The sequence below is a fragment of the Cornus florida genome, unplaced genomic scaffold, assembly GCF_030987335.1.
Source record: "Cornus florida cultivar Cherokee Brave unplaced genomic scaffold, ASM3098733v1 CherokeeBrave_3.0.0_Hap2_Chr09, whole genome shotgun sequence".
Lineage (NCBI taxonomy): Eukaryota > Viridiplantae > Streptophyta > Magnoliopsida > Cornales > Cornaceae > Cornus > Cornus florida.
In genome coordinates, this window is record NW_026775579.1 from 19,962,188 (window position 1) to 19,981,304 (window position 19,117).

At 42.4% G+C, this 19,117-nt stretch overlaps 2 protein-coding genes across 3 annotated transcripts; one reads left to right on the forward strand and one right to left on the reverse strand.

Moving 5' to 3' along the window:
* Window positions 1-4,277: 4,277 nt before the first annotated feature.
* Window positions 4,278-10,574, forward strand: LOC132273576 (protein MITOFERRINLIKE 1, chloroplastic). Of its 2 annotated transcripts, none has more exons than XM_059774546.1 (2): window positions 4,278-5,732; window positions 10,171-10,574. In XM_059774546.1, exon 1 carries the CDS (start codon window positions 4,486-4,488, stop codon window positions 5,722-5,724), a length of 1,239 nt encoding a protein of 412 aa, XP_059630529.1. In that variant the 5' UTR covers window positions 4,278-4,485; the 3' UTR covers window positions 5,725-5,732; window positions 10,171-10,574. The 2 variants fall into 2 exon arrangements, with proteins under 2 accessions (XP_059630529.1, XP_059630528.1); XM_059774545.1 differs by lacking the exon at window positions 10,171-10,574 and adding an exon at window positions 5,829-5,997.
* Window positions 10,575-18,317: 7,743 nt separating this feature from the next.
* LOC132272401 (uncharacterized) lies at window positions 18,318-18,764 on the reverse strand. Its single transcript, XM_059773559.1, has one exon. The coding sequence runs from the start codon at window positions 18,762-18,764 to the stop codon at window positions 18,318-18,320; it is 447 nt and encodes a 148-aa protein (XP_059629542.1).
* Between the last annotated feature and the right edge of the window lie 353 nt (window positions 18,765-19,117).

Genomic DNA, 19,117 nt, shown 5'->3' on the forward strand with positions numbered 1-19,117 from the left:
AGGCTTAGACGTGTTCGTGCTGAGCAGAGGTCTCTATTCACTCTTCCGACGATGTAGGGCTCTCTCTATAGTTTTATTTCTGGACGTTTATTATAGTTGTTCTATCTTCCGTTTGGATGTTTAATAGGGGTCCACTAGAGATGGATTCCAAAGTTGTAAACTGATGGAGTTTTGGAGTTTGGGTTTGATGGATTTTAATAATTATAATATTTTTCGGATTCTATTTTTAGTTCATTCCAGCTTTAATTTCATTTCTTAATTTATTTTGTATTCTGTGTTCATTTTAAAATATTATTTATTTGATATTCCCTCGGGTTTGGGTTTGGGCCTGATCAACCCGTGTCTCGGATCTGAGGGGTATCACATTGAGTCCCTTTAGCTTTTGTATCTACTTCTTAGCGCTTGTTAGCTCTGTCATTGTGAGAAACAACTGGTGTGTCCTTACGAGTGACCTGCTTGCGACTTCTACTTTGGGAGGTGCGAGGTCCTTGCAAATGTTCTGCATGGTTGTGGTGAGGTTACTGAAACTGTTGAGTTCCAAATTGACCAAGTGCACTCTATAGGTTCTGCTCATGCCCTATATGCAGATGTCAACCAGGTCTCTCTCGCTGCTTCCCTCAAAGCATTCCCTCTCGCAAGCTTAAAAACGAGAGATGAACTTAAGGGGCTCCTGCGTTTGTTTGGTGAGGGAGAAGGTAGTGACCCTCTTGATGGCTTGGCTAAACTTGTCATGAAATTTCTGGGAGAACTGCTGCCATGTGGTGATCGAGTCAGGTTTGAGGCTCTTAAACCATCTTTAAGTGAGCCCTATAAGAGACTTGGAGAATTCTTGGAGGCATAGGACCTCGTCGTGGATATACTGGCCTAGAGACTCTATGAATCTCTGTAAGTGTTCATTAGCATCTCCCTGCACACCGTCATACTTGGGGAACTTTGGAATGATATACCCTTGCGAGTATGGAGTCTGAACGAGACTTTTTGGATATGGTGGCTCAGTGCATAATACCAACGCGCGTGTAGCAGACGGAGCATGCTTTATAAAGAAATCCCGTAACATAGATTCAGTGACGTACTCCGGAGAAGGGTTGGTCGGAGGCGTAACTTGAATTGAGGTAGGCTTTGGGGCTGCCTGAGCCTGCTTCGGTGGATACCACAATGGTGGCACATGAGTGGATGAACTGTCTGGTTGGTTATGTTCGAGCAGGGTTACTCTGGCAGGAGAAGTGGTTCTGGCCCGTGCACTTTCCATGATCAGGGCCTCCAGTCTGTCAAGACGATTATTGAGGTCACGGTAGGACTACAACAATTCTTCATGGATGAAAAGGGCTGCTGAACTCTCCGGCAGTGTGATATGAGGTACACGAGCATTGGAAGCATGTGACGGTGCCTGAGACTGAAGAGGAGCGTCACGACCCCCCCCCCCCCCAACAGAGGGCTTTGAATGACGAGTCGGCATATCCTGTGATTCCATCTGCTTATACTGATATCCCCAGTGAAGTCGCCAAAATGTAGGGGTTCTTTTTTATCAAACAATAAATAATTATACAATGGTGATATCAGAAATACAAATATAAAGGAAACAGAGGAGATGCTCGGTGTAGGAGGAGGAGAAGAAGATCAACTATCAAGATTAAGATAGTGGTAGGGCAAGTATACAGTATCTTATGATAGCTTCCCCTTTTTCGTTGATTATTTTGTCATGGGATAATACCATTTATAGGCCCAGAGTCCATTGGTTGTTATCTAATGGTCACTTTTATGCATGGTTTCTCGCATGCATTGCTCCTACTTAGGATTACGTGGGTAATCCTGGAGGTTAAGGAGCCTAAGGGGTCTAATCCTCTCATCAAGCCTTGCACTTTGTTGCCATGTCATTTCTCCCTTAATCAAGGGCATTAAATGTTACTTGGTCGCTAGTTGGTCAATCTTAACATAACATTAAATGTGATTTTAAGGTTTGCCATTGTAATGTGTATAATCCCATCATCTTGTTAATTGGGCCTTGCTGAAAGCGAAGGCACTTCTTGACTTCTCATCCACCAATCCAAGATCCTCCTAAGTTTCCCAAACTTAGATTCTTTATAGCTGCGAAGACCCTACCTTCGTTTCATGCTATGTGCGAATTTTGATAGCGAGCCTTTTAGGGCTCTGATCCTTTGAAGTGGTATTGCCTGGCATAATACTAAGGCTTGGAGTGCTCGAGGGTTAGGACCTTGAGGCTTGCGTGGGCCTGGGGTGAGGCCAGGGCTTACGGTGCTCGAGGGTTGGTCCCTTGAGGCTTGATGGGCTTGAAGTGATATCAGGGGTTAGGGATGCTCGAAGGCTAGTTCCTCGAGGCTTGATGAGCCTAGGGCAATGCTAGGGCTTAAGGTGCTCAAGAGTTGGTTCCTCGAGGCTTGATGAGCCTGGAGCGATGCCAGGGCTTAAGGTGCTTAAGGGTCGACTCCTGAGGCTTAATGGGCCTAGGGCGATGCCAAGGCTTAAGGTGCTCCAGAGTTGGTTTCTCAAGGCTTGATGAGCCTGGGGCGATGCCAGGGCTTAAGGTGCTCAAGAGTTGATCCCTCGAGGCTTGATAGGCTTGGAGTGATGCTAGGGCTTAGGGTGCTCGAGAGTTGCTTGATGGGCCTGGAGCAATGCCATGGCTTAAGGTGCTCGAGAGTTGGTCCCTCCATGATTGATGGGCCTGTAGTGATACTAGGGCTTAATATGCTCGAGGATTGGTCTCTATTGAGTTTTTTGACTTTTCAAATCGCCACGAAGGATTTGGTTAGGGTCGTATTGACTTGTCAACGTGCCACGTCAACTTCTAATAAGTGACACCCACAATGCCCAAGTGCCAAACCCAGATAGCACAATTGGTTTGCAGAGGAGGGTAGCATAATTGGTTTGCAAAGGAGAGTGAGCGTAGAGAGAGGAAGATTTAACCATGGAAGGTTCCTAGAGATCATCAATAACAAATTGGGGGTATTGCCTACCAATTCAAGTCTACTGAAACCCAGATAATTCAAATCGTACCAAATTGGGGGTTTTCTCTTAACTTTCCCTTTCCTTCAGTTTCTAAGCAACCAACATAAGAAAAATCCAAATCAAAATTAAACAACTTGAGATTAGACGATGATGAGGAAGAGACAATCCTCCAACAAGACCAGGTCCAAGAATCTCCAACAAGACCCCCCTTCCACTGGAGGGGTACGTAGCAGCTAGGAAGTGAGGAACATCAGATAATCATAGATTCTGATGAGGAAGAGATTGTCGAGTGCTGTGGTGGTACAAGGCATTCAAGATTCCTTGGCAAAGAACTGATTGAGCCGAAGAAGCAAACCCCACAAATCATCGTCGACACCGTCGGAGATGAGAGACCTGTATGAAAAGTTGCAGAGGAAGAAAAAGAGGAGAAGAGTTAATAGCTCTGTACAGGATGAAGATGGAGAGAGAAAGAGTATGGTTTTGTGGTTTTTGTTTTTTAGTATGTCCATTTAAGTAATTTTAAACTGGCAAAAAGTTTTTCTTTGCCCACTTTTAAACTATACGAGTGAATTTTGAACACAAATAGTGTTATTTGTATACTTTTAAAATTACAAGAGTACTTTTTACATTTAACCTCTTAAAATCTTACCCTACCCTATTTTAAATGTTACTTACTATATTTTAGTAATATTCAAATTATATTAAACATTTAATTAAATAAAAGATGCGCTGAATTGAGTAATCAATTCAAACAACACTCACTCCTAAAACTCATCACCAGTTCAAGTTTAGGTGCTCAAAATGAGGGTTTGAAAACTGTATGCTCTCTTGTTTCCTCCTTAAATTCGTAGTGCAGGCATCACAGGGAAAGAAACTTACTACCATCTTGCGGTTGGGTTTGATGAAGAAGATAAACAGTGTTTGTAACTCTCTCTCTCTCTATATGTAATATATATAAAGTGATGGGGTGTGTTTGGGTAATTGGGTGTAACAGTAAACTAAGGGTATGTTTGGGTGTAATGTTCATAATAAGGGGTAATACAGTCTTTTATGCTCATAAGGGCATTATGGCCATTAAATATATATTGTGTAATCACGTGACTACATGTGATGGTTTTAACGGTGAAATTCAACCGGCCGGTCGTCAGATGGAGCTATCTGTAACAAAAATTATAGTTTAGAGGGTATTTTTTAAAAATTTTAAAGTTCTGAGGGTTTATTGCTGATTGGCCAATAGTTCAGGTTTCTTTTTTTTTTTTTTTTTTTTTTTTTTTTTTTTTTTTTTTGGCATTTAACCCAAATGATTTCTCAAACAACTAATTGCACCTGATTGCAGGTTTGCAAACCAAAATCATCCTAGCCTCCTAGGCTTTCTAGTCAAACCTCAACCCAACCCAGCGCGTACTATCTCCCAAATCTTGCGCCCGGTATCCAGACGCGTCTCCAGGCGTCCCTCTGCCATGACCATTGACAAGATCATCACACTCGGAACAGCCCGCAAATAGCAGAGCACTTGCAATGGATACTCCAATCTCCACAACTCTTGGCCTTCTCTCTTCTAACCCTAATCACCTCAACACACTCGACGATTTCAACACCCGTTTCAACCATCTCAACACCCTCATATCCACCTCTAATCTCCATTCCCCAAACCCTAACCAAATCATTCACAGAACAGAGCAAAACACCAGAAGTCACACCAGTCTATCAACCAATCTCAGATTCTCCTCGACCTCCATTTCTTTAGAGACCCAAATCGAAAACCCACCAAAACCCACTTCTCAGAATTGGCTAAAACCCACCACCAGAGACAATCCCAGAGTCCGTTCTCTGCTCAGAAACCTCTCCGTCTTCGAACGAGCCCTCATCGGCGCAGGCGGTGGTGGCATTGCCGGTGCATTCACGTATGTGTGTCTCCACCCACTCGACACCATCAAAACGAAGCTCCAAACCAGAGGGGCTTCCGAAATTTATAGCGGCACGCTCGATGCCATTGTCAAGACCTTCCAGAACAAGGGAATTCTCGGGTTTTACAGCGGCGTCTCGGCTGTGATTGTCGGGTCCACGGCTTCGTCTGCGGTGTACTTCGGGACGTGTGAGTTTGGGAAGTCGATTCTATCGAAATTGCCTCAATACCCACCTTTGCTGATCCCTCCCACTGCTGGTGCAATGGGGAATATTGTGTCGTCGGCGATAATGGTGCCGAAGGAATTGATCACTCAGAGAATGCAGGCTGGTGCTAAGGGGAGGTCTTGGGAGGTTCTGTTGAGGATTCTAGAGAAAGATGGTGTTTTGGGTCTGTATGCTGGTTACTCTGCAACATTGTTGAGGAATTTGCCTGCTGGAGTGTTGAGCTATTCCTCGTTTGAGTACTTGAAAGCTGCAGTGTTGAGTAAAACAAAGAAGGCAAATTTGGAGCCATTACAAAGCGTGTGCTGTGGGGCGTTGGCTGGTGCAATATCGGCGTCTTTGACAACGCCTTTGGATGTGGTGAAGACTAGATTGATGACTCAGGTTCATGGGGAGGCTGTAAATAAGGTCACTGCTGCTGTGTATAGTGGGGTTTCGGCCACTGTGAAGCAAATCTTGAAAGAAGAGGGGTGGGTGGGATTGACCAGTGGAATGGGTCCTCGAGTTCTTCATAGTGCTTGTTTCTCTGCATTGGGGTATTTTGCATTTGAGACGGCCAGGCTTTCAATTTTGCATCAGTATCTCAAACATAAGGAGTCCAGTGAGATGGCTGTGGCTCCACCTTGATTCGGCAGGTACAATTGGGTTTCATATGGGATACCATCTGTCATTGGTGATATTCTTCATTCCTTTCAAACCAATTGTTGCTTCTTTGTTTTTTTTTGCCTCAGTTTTTTTTCCAAAAAGAGGATACACAAGTAGCTCACAATGTGTTTTAACTCAAAGAAGGCTACGAGAAGTCACTTTCATTGTATAAGGGTTTAATGTAAGCATTCTCAATGGTGGTTCTTTCCATGTTGTTCTTGGATTTTTTAATTTTAATTTTAATTTTTTGCTTTATTGTCAATACACAAATACTTCTGAACAATTTCACCAAAATTAGCATGATCACTTTGGACTTTCACGATGGAAACATAACCGCACCAACTCTGGGCTGATTTCAATTTGGCAAATTTCTTGGTTTAATTTTTGAACTTTTAATTCCATGAGTTTCTCTGAAAGTCATATTCGTCTTTACATCAGCTAAATGTAATTGCATTGTCAAGTAAAGGTGCAAGCTGTGGAGGGGAAGTAACTTCTGCGTTGATGGTTATTTCGTTGAAAATAAAGTGATAATTGTTTTGCTTAGTTGTGGTTCATGCATTTATTTTTGTGTTTCTGGGTAGCCAAACGGGTTCGTTAAATCATCCACGGTTAAGGAATTAAACCATCATACTTGGTGAACAGTGCTTAAAAGATCACTAAATTGATTGAAATATAGGTTGTAGAAATGGGTAGCCAAACGGTCGTTAAATAATCCGCATGTAAAAGTAGAACATTTGGTTCAGTTTTTCTTCAACCATGGTAGCAAATTCGTTTACCAGGCCACTTTTCATTTATTAGCATCACAGTGCTACAAATGGTGAATTCTTGTTGTAGCTTGATATCTTTGCAGTATGAAATACACATACTGCAAAGATGTCATAAACCATGGTAGCAAATTTGGACCTTTGCTAGAAATATCTACTTGTACCAAGGCAGAGGTAGACCGGTTATGTTTGAGATATCATAAACCTAATTGCATGAAATGTTTTTTAAATCACATTCTCAGTGATATCATCTTTTGTTGGTTAATGCCTTTTCAGATCCTACTTACCTGAACTTACTTGTGAGAGTATTTCTTTCTTTCCTTTACCAGTCTTGAAAATTTGATTTGGGTATTAAAATTAAGAATTTAAGAGCTAAAACCACCAAGAAAGAGGTAGACCGGTTATTTTTGAGAAGATTTGGGTGATGGTTGAATGTTAGGCTCTCACACAATCAAGTACACCATACAAATTTAATGGCTTTGAAGAATCATATAATAGCTGCATTCTAATACAATATAGATGCACATGCACACAAACACTGCTTAAATGATCACTAAATTGATTGAAATACAGGTTGTAGAAATGGGTATTCAAACGGGTTCGTTAAATAAATTATCCGTCAATAAGTATGGAGGACACAAATTGTGCCAGGTAATGTGGCCCTTGAATGAATTTGAGTCACCATCAAAACTCTTTTTGCACTATCAAATACTTCCTAGTCCTGTCGACTACGGTGGAACTTACATCATGAATATGTTAAGGAATCACAATCATCATTGAAAAAGCAAATGTGATTTTCATATTTAAGAAATGATTTACCAATTATGTGCTAGCATTCTTTTCCGTACCTAGATGCTACCTATTGAGTTATAACAATTAAGAGGATCCCCTTTGAAGTAACCTGATGTTTTATTCCTTTGTTTTGCTAGCTAGTTTCTAATGTCTGGTGATACCATGATTAAGATAAAATACATGCTTTCAGGATTATTGCGATACACCATTCCCAACCAGTAAGGAAATTGTTTTGCAACAATATTGTTCGTTGACCGTCACATACTGCAACTATTTGTTAAAACTTGGTTTATGGACTGGATTAAACTGGAGTGACAGGAAATATGTGCTAGGAGAATTGCTAAATATTTTGGATAATATTGCAGAAAAAAATCAGGTTTATGGGCTTCCATGTGCTGGACTATAAATGACGGGATATATTGATTAATGAAACCTTTGTGTTCTCTTCCTTGAAATTGATGGTTGACCTTCATCTCCCTAAATTGCCTTTTCTGTACTTGGGATTGGTGGTTGTTTTTATGTTTGCTCTATTGGCAAGCAACTGAGAAGAGAGTGGGATTATAGATTCTTAGCTATGTTTTGCTGTTTTATGAATATAAACCATTGAAATATGATTTGTACACCTTTTTTCCACCTGCTAGGTTACTGGGATGATTTGTACAGATTGATTGATGCAGACACTATATGCAATCTCTCTGTTTTCTTTGATTAATCTAACCTCAACACTTGATATCTGCTAAATTATTTTGTTGGCAGTAAGTTTCATGGTTTACTTGTCATAACCATTCTTTCTTCAAAGATTGATGATTCTGAATTATGATTGAAGCAAAAGAACAAAATGAGTATGATTTTTGTCTAGATGCTTTGCATATATTGTCTATTGGGGTCACAAAGAAAGTGAATAATATCATCTCTTTTTGAATGTGTGAAGCAGGCAATTTGTTGACTTTTTATTTTTGGTGGTGGCTTCTAAAGTAGGTGCTTCTGTATCCTGGATTCATATTTTTTGTTTAGTCGATACGTCATGATGCTCTAGCTTTTATTTGATTGAATTAACTCAAGGATGCAAGCTAGAAGCATTTTAAGCACAATTGCTGATTTGGCTCTGCTGCATTTAAAGAGTTCTGATCAGCTAAAATAGACATAGACTTGGTCGTATGAAGATAAATTTATAGTATATATTTCTCTACTTGAAGAATTAAATGCAATGGCCTAGCTTCTTGCAACTAATGGTGCATGGTGAGATTTCATGTAAATTGGAATTTGGTTTTTTTATTGTGTACGAGAATCTCACTAGGCATCCATGGCTGAATGGTTAAAGCATTCAACACACATGTTTCTGGCTGTCCAACAGTAAGCTAGAAAGGTGAGTGCTGGTTTGTGTTTTCTGAAACGGAATTTGAATTGGATTTTATCTGATCTTGTAGAGATCTAAACAGCTAAGCATCTACATGACATGGTAAGGTTGAGTGTTCCACTAACTAGTAGGTTTTTTATCATGTATGTTGGATCGCATAGAAATAAATGAAATAGCTGTCTAACATTGATTTTTATGTGCACTCTTTAAGTCTTTGTGACTGCCTTTTAAACTGCATCTAGGATATATCAATTTTCTGTTTTGTTTGTTGTCTTGAAATCGGTAAAGGATTCGTGATTTTGGTTCTTTGGACCTGACTCCTTTATCTGGCCGAGTTTTTGGTGCTAGAAAGATCTCCATGTTTAAATTTCTGTTAAAATTATGATATATGAATTTGTTAATCAGGTATAAAATATTGATTTTGTTTCTTCTGGGTAAAAGTGGCTATTAGTGAAATATTCCATGCTGACATTGAACACATGGAAGAGAATCGATGAATACTGCCAGGCTTTGAGACCTTAGCGCATGGGCAGGAAAGGAATTCAACTGGAGTTGCCTGACGAAAGCTCTGAAAATTAGGATGCTTTCTGTATTTATTTATTTATTTATTTTTATTATACTTTTTGAATACATTGGGAACACTTGTAAAAGTCCCTGTTTCTCAAGAGGATTTTCTTTCTATGCTCGTGATATTTTTGTTTCTTCAACAATATTAGATAATTTACCTCAAAAGTTTCCCGTAATTGATTCCAGATATTGATCTTTTGATTTATCATACTAGATTTATGGTGTTTCTCAGTCAATGTTTATATTTTTCCACTGAAGTTATCTGCTTTGCCTATTAGGTATCATTTAACCAAAATCCAATTCGTTTTAAAAACTTTATGTTCAGGCCAATTGCTGCAACTTCCACCTTTCAAATGCCAATTAAAATGTGCGTTCTCTGAGAGAATCTCCATGCGACTCGAGTAAAATGGTTGTTTTGGAGCAGTTTAAATTATAGATCGAAACTACCAAGGGTTATAGTATAATGACATCTTGTCAACTTCCTCAAGTGGAATGTTAAGTGGTCAAGTTCTGGAGAGACAACATGGGTGAGCGATTATTTGTCAGGATAAAACACACACAAGCAGTCCATTGGTATCATGGAATTGGAATTAAAGGCTTAGGAAGGGGTTCATTAGATACATTTATGGAACCTTTGTGTTCTCTTCCTTGAAATTGGTGGTTTTTACTTTGTTCTCTTTGCCAAGCAGCTGAGAAGAGTGGGATTTTAGATTCTAACTCTGTGTTCCTGCTCTTTGAATTTAAACTGTTAAAGAAATGATTTGTGCATCTTTTGTTCGTCCGCCAGGGTACTAGGATGATTTCAAAGTGCTTGTAAGTATTTAGATTCAATTTCGTGCACTGTTTATTCTCGTTCATTTGTCGACCCAGGTACTACGTGCAATCTCTCAGTTTTCTTTGATTAATCTGACCTCAACACTGATATCTGCTGAATTTTTTTGTCGGCAGTGAGTCTCATGGTCAAAAGATTGATGATTCTGAATTCTGATTGAAGCAAAAGAACAGAATGAGTATGATTTTTATTTGAGTGTTTTAAACTCATGGAGTGGAGCTAGAAGCATATGAAGAACATGCAAGGCATAGGAAGAGGAATTGCTGATATAGCTGTGCCGCACTTAAAAGAGTTCTGGTGAGCTACATTTGGGTAATCGCAACAGCTTAAATTTTTAGAGGGAATCACAGAGTTTACGTTAAGTTCGATTTTTATGGTTATGCTTTGTTGAGTTCAGGGAGAATGAATGGTGAAGCTGCATGAAATGGTAAGGTTGAGTGTTGCACTAACTAAAATAGGTTTCTAATCACATGCTTTGAATCACATTGAAAGAAATGAAATAAGAAATGTTTGTACTTTACTTGTGTCATCATGCCCAGAGCCTGATTGCTTTCGACATTTATTTTTTCTGTTTTGTCTGTTGTATTGTAATTAGCAATGGATTTGTGATGATCTTCTTGATTCTGTTTTTTCCTAATTATTTACACTAAGAGGAGTCCCTAATGTTGGACAATATTATGGCCTGGTCGAATGGGTGTTGTAGCTTTCACCGGGTCCGTTTGGCACTCTGGGCCGGATCGAGCATATTATCTTTCTATTAAGAGAACCAGTCCCAATAGGTGGGCTTTTAGTGTTGGGCTCATCTCCTTGGGCTCGCTCCTGGACTTTGCAATGCACACGTGGTGCCCTATGGTTGTTGGGAAAATTTCCCTCCACAATGTTCAAATTACTTGATAAAATAATGATATATGAATTTGTCAATCAGGTAATAATATATTGACTTTGTTTCTTTTGGGTAAAAGTTAACCATTTAAAAAATACTCCATGTTAAATTTTCTTACTCTCTAGTCTCCATCACAGCTCAAAACAAAACAAAAAAAACTACACACACAAGCAATCCATTGGTATCAATACTATCATGGAATTGTGGTTAAAGGCTTAGCCATCTCCAATACTAAAAGTTATTTTCAACTGTCAAATCTATATTTTGACAGGTGTTACAATGTCAAAATGCTACATTTTAGCAATTATGTTCCAATGGTGCTGAAAGTACAAAGAATTTTTTCCTAATTGTAGAGAGACACTTTACACTCCCAATGATTTTTCAACCCCTTTTCCCTCTCAATCCCTTCTATTTATAGACAATTACAACCTCCACTGAGCTGATCCTATCCTATTCTCTTTTGGCTGGACTCGATTCCTCTCATTTCATCATGGGCTTCTGAAATGGCTTTATGGACTTGGGCCCATACGGCGCGAACTGGCTCCATCCCGTTTGTCCACATCCGACCCATCCTATGCAATGTGGATCACTCCAAGCCCGGGTCGTTTTGGTATCCTCATCTGCCCCCAATAATCTCTTTCCTCATTAATGAGGGTGAGATTATTGAAAGGACACGATCTTGGTCTGACGGCTTGGAGCAATAACTCGAGGAATCGAACGGCTGGTACAAGAACCCAGGTTTCGAGATCTGCAGCGCCACTTTTTGCCTTGACCTTTGGAGTTCCATGTCGCTTTTACTTCTCCTCTTTATAAATTCTGATCTTTCTCTCCTTCATCCTCTCTCTTACCTCTTTACTTCTACTCCTTGTTGCTTTCCTGCACATTCCGGCGATCCTTTTTACTTTCTCCGGCAAGTTCTTCCGGCGAGTCCTTCCTTTTTTATTTTTAGCTACTGTGCCGTTGCTGAGTTCATCACAAACCTTCGAGGTTAGTTTCTTTTTTCTTTTTTTAAACATCCTCTCTTTAAAGGCGCCTTTACTACCTAGAACTCTTCCCCTTTTCATGGCTTCCCCTAACCTGAACACCATTCGATCCAAGAATTGTATCCCTCACGACGTTTCTCTCAGAGTCTACCCAACAAACTTAGACGAGAGATCCGGTAAGGGTCTTCTTCCTGGGGAAGTTTTGTTCTCTGTCATTCACCTGAACGTCATTAGGTTCCCCGTACACCCATTCTTTTGCTACACTTTCAACAAATTGAGGCTCTGCCCCCTGCAAGTTAACCCAAACTTTCTTAGGGTAATTTCAGTTCTCCTGCTCTTGAATCGTGACAGGGGTCTCAATCTTGACATTATTGACCTTCTCCTCTGCTATCGGATTAATAAGATCTCACAAAACGACTTGTACTATCACTTCTTTCCTATTGACAAACGGTCAATCTGCACTGATAAAAGCTCATTTGAAAAGGGTTGGAGGCGGAATTTAATTGTGGTTGGTGGGAATTGGCGGACTCCGCTCGGCCATTCCTTCCCTATCCCCTCTTCCTTTGGAACCAGTTCTGTCTCTGGCTACAAGAAACTGAAAAAACATCCTTCTGAACGCCACTGTGAAAGTTATCTTCCCCGCTTTTGCACTTTTCTTTGTAGATGCCTTGAAATTCCCCATGATGAACTAGTTTATAGCGTCTGCAGGGCTAGGCTAGATACCTTGCTAGAAAACGTGCTGAACGATGTTCCTTCAGCTACTGATTTGCTTACATCTGATAATCTTTCTGACATCTCTCTTTTAGGGTCTACAATGGAGAACATTCAGATCCCATCGTTCAGCAGGAGGAGGCGTCTTGCTCCCACCCTTTCTAACGCTCCTGCCGTTATTCCATCACCTACACCTGCTTCCACATCATCTCTTCCTGCTGTCTCTGCCCTAGAGCAAGTTGTGGTTGCCCCAGCTGCAACTCAAGTCTCAACCCGTTCTGCTGATGCGCCTTTAGAGCTCACCCATGGTGAGAACCCTGTTGCGGGCCATGCTGCTGAAGTTCATCCTGCTGCCCCCGTCATTATGCCATCAAACATTTCATCCGACACTTCTTCAGAAAGCACTCAGGATGCTGGAAATTCTGAGGACAACGGGGGGCCAGCTAATGCTGCTCTGTTGGAAAAGAGTTTGGGGAAAAGGCCAATGCCTGAGGGCGGTCATGATCAGAGTGATATCCCTCCGAACCGAAGGATAAGGACGGTTTCCTTCAGGGTTACTGAACCATTGCCCCCTGCCCGGTTCTTTATTCCTGAAGGTGAGTCGGCCAGAACCTCTGGTCCAATTCCATCCGTTCTTCCATGACGACCTTTGCTCAGCCGTGAAGATGGATTAACCATTGGCCCCACTGACTCAATATACAAAGACCCCCTAACCTTGTTTGCTTTCTACAAGGGCTTCTGGACCCCCAAAGACTTTGAAATCCAGAATAAAATGTCCTTTGGTGAGATGTTCCAACGGTTCTCGGCCGCTGCTATGGAGGTGACCCTTCTTCCACTGAACTGTGTTCCTTTTCAGTTATGATTCCTTTGTACTTAGTCTGATCTGAATTTCTTTTTCTTCATGCAGACTCTGTTCGGGATGTTCACCTTTCAGAAAACAGTTGAAACACTGAATAAAAAACTTAAGTCTCTCTCTGTGGGCCTTAAAAGGTCTGTTGAAGCAGAGACTCTTCTTGAGGCCAGAGTTGCTGAGCTGGAGTCAAAGCTTAGGGACTCTGAGAAGGAAGTTGCTGACCTAAAGGCAGAGAAAGACGGTCTGGCAAACGAGAGGGATTCCCTCAGAGCTGAACTGGATTCCCTGAAGACCGAACGGGACTCTCTTCATGATGAGGTTGATGTCTTAAAAACCGAGAAGAGTGTAGCTTTGACAGAAAGGGACTCTCTTAAAGCCGAAAAGGGGGACCTTCAGCATTCATTCATTGCTGAACGGTTATCATATGCGAATTCCAAAGAAAAACTTCTAAACGAACGGTCTTCCCTGATGAACATGATCAGCAGAGTCGAAGGGGGAATGAGGGCTCTCCTTGCTCGCTTTACCAGGACCAGTGCCATCCGGTATGCTGAAGGGTACAGAGACGGTTTTGTTGACCGTTCTCCCCCTGAAGGTGAATCAAGCTCTTGTGCTGGTCCTGATGAACTGGACGCTTCTCTGGACATCCACCCCCCAAACAACTATCAAAATCCACCATGCGACCCAGCCGAGAACATTTTTATTGAATGCATAGAGGTCACATCTTCAGGAATTGTCCCACTCTTTCACCCTCTGAGCATTCTTCCCCTTTCTACCATCGTGCCATCTTCCTCCGTCGCTGCCGAAAGACCTATGCCTGCTGAGGGGGTGATTCATCTCGACTCCCCTTCTAAGGATGATAGGGCAGATGGAGATCTCGATGGTCCAGAGGGAGATGGTGGCGAGAACGACAAGCCACAGTCTAGAGAAGATCAGAATTGAGAGCCAATAGCATTTTTTTTTTTTTTTTTTGAATCTGCATGTATGGTACTACGTACCTTGGGGCCTTTCTGGCTATTAATGATAATATCTTTGCTCAGTATCACTTTCCTCCATTGAGTTTTCTATTTTCAGCTTTGCAGTGTTGTTGTTGTTTTTTTTTTTTTTTTTTTTTTTTTTTTTTTTTTTTTTTTTTTAAGTGTTTAGCGTTTGGCCATATCACCATTCTGTCCTTTCCTTACTCATTTTCTGAGCAAGTGTTTGGCGTTCGGCTTTAAGTGCCAGCTGCCACTAACTTGCTGAAAGTCTGGCGCTCGGCCTGAACGCCTCTTGCCACTTGGCTTTTTCATTTTCTGAGCAAGTGTTTGGCGTTCGGCTTTAAGTGCCAGCTGCCACTAACTTGCTGAAAGCCTGGCGCTCGGCCTGAACGCCTCTTGCCACTTGGCTTTTTCATTTTCTGAGCAAGTGTTTGGCGTTCGGCTTTAAGTGCCAGCTGCCACTAACTTGCTGAATGGGAAGGGTGTAGATTTTTAACAAAGAAGAGGCTTTTTATAAAGCATGGAAATTTCGTACACTTTCAAGCATGCAATTCAGAACGTACAATATGCTTGAAATTAAACTCTACTTTTACTGGTAGTACCTTTTCAGAGACATAGCATTCTATGGCTTATTGACTACCCTTCCTGTCATAGTTTCTAGGACGTATGCCCCCTTCCCAATGACTTCTGCTATTCTGTACGGACCTTCCCATGGGGAGAACATCTTTTTGACTATTCCCACCTTCCTTTTCAGAACCAGATCGCCAGGAGCGAATCCCCTGTCCCTCACCTTCTTGTTATGGCTATTCACGAGCGTCTGTTGATAAGAGGCGAGCCTCACTGCAGCCGCATCCCTTTTTTCTTCTAATAAATCAAGATTGAACCTCAGCATTCTATCATTCTTCTCTTGATCCCACGCCAAGCTCCTTACAGTTGGAACCAAATGCTCGACTGGTATCACCGCCTCGGTGCCATAGGCCATAGCGAATGGGCTCTCACCAGTTGGCCGTCTTGGGGTTGTTCTGTAAGCCCATAAGACGTTCGGTAGCTCATCCAACCATTTGCCTTTTTCATTCACCAGCTTTTTCTTGATACAAGCAAATATTGTCCTGTTTGTGATTTCGGCTTGACCATTAGCCTGAGGATGACTGACTGCTGCTAACTTTTGATTGATTCCATATTCCTCTAGCAGCTCTCTCACTTGCTTGCTATCGAGGTTGGTTCCATTGTCCATCACGATTGACCTTGGTATGCCAAAACGACAGATAATATTATTCCAAATGAAGCGTTTTACTTGAGTTTGGGTGACACTAGGGTACGGCTCCGCTTCTACCCATTTGGTGAAGTAATCAGTAGCTAGCAGAACGTACTTATTCTGTGATCTTGCAATCGGCAAAGGGCCAACCACGTCCATAACCCACTGCGCGAAAGGCCATGGGGTGGCCATTACGTGCAGGTCTTCAGGTGGTTGATGTATCAATGACCCGAACCTCTGGCATTTATCGCATCTTCTAGAGAATTCTTCTACATCTCGTGCCATGTTCGGCCAGAAGTACCCCTGTGTCATTGCTTTGTGTGCTAAAGATCTTCCTCCGGAGTGATTTCCGCATACTCCCTCGTGAATGGTTCGCATAATCTGTCTAGCTTCTGTAGGGGTAGCACACTTCAAATATGGACCCGAGAAGGAGCGTCTATATAACTGACCGTGCACAATGGCGTATTTTGCTGCGCTGGACCTAATTCTTCTTGCCTCATCCTTACACTCGGGGAGTGTACCACTACGTATGTAAGCCATGATTAGATCAATCCAGCTCGGCTCATATGGTATGACATTAACATGTTGAGTGCTCGGATCAGGCAGTTCTTCAAAAATGGAAGGTTGGATCAGTATGTCGACCGAGATGACCCTAGCTAAAGTATCTCCAGAACTGGATGCGCTACAAGCCAAGCGATCGGCATCTTCGTTATACTCTCTCGACAACTGGATAAACCTGATCTGATCAAAGGCTTTCGCATCACGCAGAACCGCAGTTCGGTATGCTTCCATAGTCTCATCCTTGGCTCCATAGTCCCCATTGACTTGTCGAATGACTAGTTGCGAGTCACTATAAGCCATCAGATTCTTGATCTTTAATTCCTTAGCCAACTTCAACCCGGCTATCAGCGCCTCGTATTCTGCCTCATTGTTGGTCGCGCTGAACTCTAGTCTTATCGCTTGGCTCAGCGTAGTTCCTTCTGGTGTTTGCAATTGAATTCCAATCTCGGCCCCCATTTGATTCGAGGAGCCGTCCACGAAAAGCTTCCACCAGGAACAATTACAATCCTCCACCGTATCTTCATCATCACAGTCAAGTAGGAAATCCGCCACCGTTTGACCTTTGATTGCCGTCCTGGCCTCGTATGTGATATCAAATGAACTCAATTCAATGGCCCACTTGGTCATTCTCCCCGACAGGTCCGGTTTGTGCAGGATCATTCTCAAAGGGAAAGTTGTTAAAACGACGATTGGGTGAGATTCAAAATAGTGTCTAAGCTTCCTTTTTGCATTGACCAGCGACAAGATCATTCGTTCGGCCCTAGAGTATCTTCTCTCTGGTTTAGACATTGTCTTGCTAACATAAAACACCGGGAACTGCTTGCCCTCTTTGCAACGGATCAGAACGGCACTGGTTGCTATGCTGGACACCCCGAGATATAGAAAAAGTCTCTCATTCGGTTCTGGAGCAGACAGAACCGGGGGATTACGCATGTACTCCTTCAGGCTGGTTAGTGCCTGCCGTTGTTCATCCCCCCAGGTTTGCCTTCCATGCCCTCGTATTGTATCGAAGAAAGGTTTACAGCGGTCCGAAAGCTTGGAAATAAATCGGCTCAGTGCGGCTATCCTGCCTGTGAGTGCCTGCACCTCTTTAATTATCTTTGGCTCTACATTCCTGATCAAGGCTTCTGCCTGTGCTGGGCTGACCTCAATTCCTCTATGATTGACCACATGTCCCAGGAATTGACCGGAGCTTACACCGAATTAGCACTTGGCCGGATTAAGCTTCATCCCATACTGGCGCAACACATCGAACATATCTTGCAGGTGTGCTAAATGATCGCTCTTCTTCTTACTCTTGACCACCATATCATCAATGTAAGCCTTGACAGTACTGCCCATCTGGCCCTTAAAAATCTTGCTGATCAGCCTTTGATAAGTGGCTCCAGCGTTTTTCAATCCGAATGGCATGACTTTATAGCAATAAGTCCCTCGTTCAGTAATAAATGAAGTCTTCTCTTCATCAACTGGATCCATAGGAATTTGGTTATAACCGGAATAAGCATCCAGGAAAGTTAACCGCTCATATCCTGTGGTGGCATCTACCATTTGATCAATCCTGGGCAATGGGAAACTATCCTTTGGGCAGGCTTTGTTCAGGTTGGTGAAGTCGATGCACACTCTCCATTTTCCATTCTTCTTCTGCACTACAACAACGTTAGAGAGCTAGGCCGGGTACTGAACTTCTCTGATGAATCCTGCTTCAAGCAGCCGATCAACCTCCTCAGCTATAATCTGGTTTCGTTCTGGAGCAAATCTTCTCTGCTTCTGCTTTACTGGCTTTGCATTCGGATCCACATTGAGGGAATGGCAGGATACAGCAGGATTTATCCCTGGCATATCTGAATGGCTCCATGCGAATACATCCGCATTCCGAATCAGGAAATTAGTCATCTCTAGTCTCTCTTCTTTAGTGAGTTTGGTGCCTACCTTTGTTATTCGGTCTGGTTTTCTACGATCAATCTTCGCTTCATGAAGGGGTTCTGTGGTCAGAACTGGCGGCTCCTCCCCCCCATCCTTGCTGGGAGAAGGGTTCTGTAATTGCTATTTTGGAATGGCAGAACGGATGGGATTTTTCCCCTTTTCAGCAGATTTTAAAGTTACTGAATAACATTCTTTAGCCGCAACCTGGTCCCCATGTATATCTATCACCTTGGTCCCATCCGGACCTAAACATCGCATCACTTGATGTAAGGTTGACGGAACGCCCTGAATTCTGTGAATCCATCCTCTGCCCATCAAGAGGTTGTATGATGGATAAATTTCCACTACCATAAAACTTTCAGTCAGAACTCGCTCAGCGGCTTGTACTGTCAATTCTACTATTCCAATGCGTTCCACTCGCTTCCCATCAAATCCGAGCAGCGGATTCCCTGTGGGTTTGAGTTTTTCGGGTGCGATCTCTAGTCGGTCGAACGTCACCCTGGGCATGACATTTGCACTACTTCCTGGATCAATCAGGACTCTCCGAACTAGGCATTCTACAATCATCAGACTGACGACTAGTGGATCTTCATGAGGAATCTGAACACGTAGCAGGTTCGTTTTATCAAACTTTATTAATGTGGACGCGTTCTATTGGTGTAAAGCATGCACACTGCTAATTCTTCTTTTCAGCTGGGCCTGGCGTAACCTCGTCCTGAGCAACTCCTCTGACTCCGTCGTTTGCTCAGGCCGACCATGAATTGCGTTTATAATCCTGACGGGTTGGGAGTTGTGTTGGTTTGGCCTCTGGTTCTGTTTGATTTGCTCAGTCGGGTGATTATGCTCTTACGCCAGACCCTGGACATAGCTTGCAAACTCCCCCTTTGCGATCAGCATCTCTACTTGCCTCCTTAGGTTCC

What these genes read in the sequence shown, in the direction of transcription:
- LOC132273576 (XM_059774546.1), top strand. Translation starts at nt 4,486, where the DNA reads ATGGATACTCCAATCTCCACAACTCTTGGCCTTCTCTCTTCTAACCCT.
- LOC132272401 (XM_059773559.1), bottom strand. Translation starts at nt 18,764, where the DNA reads ATGATTGTAGAATGCCTAGTTCGGAGAGTCCTGATTGATCCAGGAAGT.